At 43.9% G+C, this 3,519-nt stretch overlaps 1 protein-coding gene across 1 annotated transcript; it reads left to right on the top strand.

The window, feature by feature from the left end:
• Positions 1-1,772: 1,772 nt before the first annotated feature.
• Positions 1,773-3,044, top strand: LOC128310373 (CLIP domain-containing serine protease B4-like). Its single transcript, XM_053046998.1, has 4 exons — positions 1,773-1,839; positions 1,901-2,297; positions 2,362-2,663; positions 2,731-3,044. The coding sequence occupies exons 1-4, from the start codon at positions 1,773-1,775 to the stop codon at positions 3,042-3,044; spliced, it is 1,080 nt and encodes a 359-aa protein (XP_052902958.1).
• The last annotated feature ends 475 nt before the right edge of the window (positions 3,045-3,519 follow it).

Raw genomic sequence — 3,519 nt, 5'->3', positions numbered from 1 at the left:
ACTCCGCCTTTGCATGACTGGGGTCTTAGCGAAGCTGTCGGGACGTCGGGACTTGAACCGCTTCTTCTGTGTGCGCGGGTGTGTCCAGCGGGTATCCCCTTTTTCCCAGCAGGTATCTCTGCCGTACACTACCACACAAAGGAGAAGTTGTTTGTCTATTTTAGAATAAATTAATTGCAATTCACCTGTCGCACACCGCTGGTAGTCATTCATCGCCCTTTATCGCTCGCTGCTTTGCATTTTGCAAACCACACTGTCAGTCGTTCGGTTTTTTTTTCCTTTGCTTCCAACTCCAATAACCTTCTCCCGCAACGACAAACTCCAGCATCGCATCCGGGGCCTAACAACTACGGAATGGGGGGGATTTTCACTAATTTTTGCGTTTACTCTTTGTACGCGATTTGCGTACGAACGGAGCCAGGCGAGCCGCGCGCGTACAGTCAGGATGTCCTTCGTAAATAGATTTACATTTATTATCCAGATCAATTGAATAACGCTTGCCACAGATGGGGTGCCCCCGAATGCTTAGAAAACGGCAAGTCCCGAATGCCCCCTTTTCGCATTGGAACACAAAATTGATTCCCAGACCCAATTCATGGCCGTGCTTTAATCTTCTCGGTGCAAGTTGTGAATGTACACCGTTTTGATTATTTCTTCCATCGTCGTGCCTGCATGTATGCGCATTTGGTGGGAATGTTCTACATTCGTCTCTGTTTCCGGTGCGAATTTTCGTTCGTTTCGTTCAGGCCTGGTTTGGGGGAGTCAGGGTGGTTTTCCAGCGACATTCATTCATTATTTCGTGCCCACACGGGTACGGTGGATTTGCTGATGAATAGAAGGATTTACGCTTATAAATACATGCATGTTTTTTCTAGCAGAAAGGAAAGCTGTTTTGGAGGAAAAAGGCCTCTCGTGAAGTCGCTGAAACGACAAAGAGAAAATAAAGATTATTTATGTGAAATATTTATAAATCGCTACCACTGTGTTCGGTAAAGTGTTCTAGGATTTTAGCGTCGAGATGCGTTTCCCGGTTGTTTGTTTTGGTGATGCGAATTGAGAGAATTGAAAGAATAAAACACAAATTCATCAATTCTGCTGCCTTCTGTCTCTGTGGGAAGCGTCAAAAAGCAGGTCACGATCATGAAGTGATCTTGAATCATCTCGCTACTTCATTATCAATCGCAGTAGCCACCGATGACCTTTGCGCAATTTAAAGCGAACTATGGATGCTTTCCTTGCAGGCAATTTTTAATTTCGGATTTCTACTATAATTATAGAGAAAAATCACAAATAAAATAAAAACTCCCATTTAGTGACATTCTCACTATTTATTTTATTTTTCAATATAGTGCTATAAACAATACTTTAAAATGCATCATATTTTGACCATTTTCATGGCTGCTTTCTCCAATATGCAATCAGAATTACATTTAAAAGCATTTCAACTCTTATCTCTTATCACACAAGTTTGTTTAAATTTTTACTATAATTATACAAAAAAAACCACAAATAAAATACAAACCTCCATTGTGAAATCCTCACTATTTATTTTATTTGTCCATACAGTGCTATATAAACAATCGCTCAAAATTCACCATATTTTGACCATTTTAACGACTGTTTTCTCTATTGTGCAAACAGAATAAAGATTTATATTTTAAAAGCATTTTAACTCTTATCTCTTATCACTGGAGTTTGTTTAAATTTTGCGGTTGTGCATCGAATTCTGAACCTTTCGCAAACTTCAGTTCTTGTTCTGCTGCTCGTCCAAAATGTTTCACTCCGTACCATTTGTGGTGGTTGTTATTCTAACTCTTGCGCACCAAAGTTTAACAACGGGTAAGGTGTGTTTTTGCTTAAGTAAATCATTTTATAACATATTGTGTGTGTGTTTTACTAGACACAGCCATAACACCCGGCACTATCTGTCGTGTCGGTGGTAACGTTGGACGATGTTTACATTTTAAGCACGATCCAACGTATGTGTCTCTGCTGCTGAAGAATACGCGCACGGAGGAGGAAGATTCGTACCTGCTGCGGCATGTTTGCGATCGCCGGCAGGGTTTAACCTGCCGAACGGGATCGGTAAACGATGAGACTTGCGGGATGCAGATGGAAAATCGCATCGTCGGTGGACAAATAACGTCCATCGATCAGTACCCTTGGATGGCACTGCTGCAGTACTACAACCATCGAAAGGGCACGAAACGATTCGGGTGTGGTGGAGCACTGCTTAGCCGTAAATTTGTCCTATCGGCGGCACACTGTTTCTTGCGGCTTCCAGCCGGACTCGAGCTGTAAGTGTTTCAAAAATGCACGCATCGCGCGCAATCATTTAACCTACATGGTGACGTCTTTCAGCCATAAAGTTCGTCTTGGGGAGTGGGACACCGAATCCGATACTGACTGTGAGGATCTGGACGATGAACTGTCCTGTGCCGCACCGGTGCAAGATTTTGGCTACAAAAGAATAATCACCCACGAGGCGTACAGCGGCAATCATGCGGATCGTGCGAATGATATTGCGCTGATCGAGCTGGCCGGACTGGTTGAGTACAACGAGTTCGTGAAGCCTATCTGCCTCCCGGAGCCTGGCACACCGAACAAGGAGAAGCTGTACTTTGGCAGCATGTGGGCTGCCGGATGGGGCCGAACGGAAACGGGTGAGTGCCGTTAAGTAATAATACAAAATGAAAAGAAATTAATCACATCTTTGTTTTGCATTTTTAGCAACTGGAAGTCGCTTTAAAATGTTCGTACCGCTCGATCAGTTCGATCTGCAAAACTGCAACGAAACGTACCAGAGGCGTGTGAAGGTCCCGCTAACGGAGTCCCAATTCTGTGCGCTGGGATCACCGGGCAAGGATACCTGCAATGGAGATTCGGGTGGACCACTGATGAAGCCAATCAAGTCACACCACTACGTCGTGGGAATTGTTAGTTTTGGTCCGCAAAAGTGTGGCAGTGGCATACCGGCCGTCTATACCAGGGTCGATAAGTACTACGATTGGATCGTGAGCCATATGGTGGAGTTTGAAAATTAATCGTACAAGGCTGAAGAAAGTAAAACTGTTTTTAATTTTAAAATTAGCTCTCCTTCACGTTTTCAACTCTGCCGAAATATCTCTTCAAACTCTTGCACTCCATGACAGGGCCTTAGCCGCGTGGGAGTTTTGATAGGTCACTAGAATTCTTGATGTAGACATCATGAAGGTAGACTTCAAAGTAGCTCACACGTCTATACGATTTCTGTTGAATTTCTCCAATCACCCTAAAGTTCGGATTTGAAGCGTGACACCGCGACGCACAGAATTGCGCCGGAAATGAGCTTTGATTGAATCTCCGTTCGAGCAGCGTAGGAAGAAGGTGACGATTTTCTTTCGATAGCAACTCCAAGATGCAAGACACAAGCGATTTGAAGAAAAAATTGGATATTTCACCGGAACACCGATAAAAGTTTTGGCTGCTCTCAGGACCGCTGGGAGTTTTGCTTCCATTTTGTACCAATACACCCGGGGG

Source organism: Anopheles moucheti, chromosome 2, assembly GCF_943734755.1.
Source record: "Anopheles moucheti chromosome 2, idAnoMoucSN_F20_07, whole genome shotgun sequence".
In the NCBI taxonomy this organism is placed as follows: Eukaryota; Metazoa; Arthropoda; class Insecta; order Diptera; family Culicidae; genus Anopheles; species Anopheles moucheti.
Note: the sequence above shows the minus strand (reverse complement) of the source record. Positions and strands in the feature narration are given on the sequence as shown.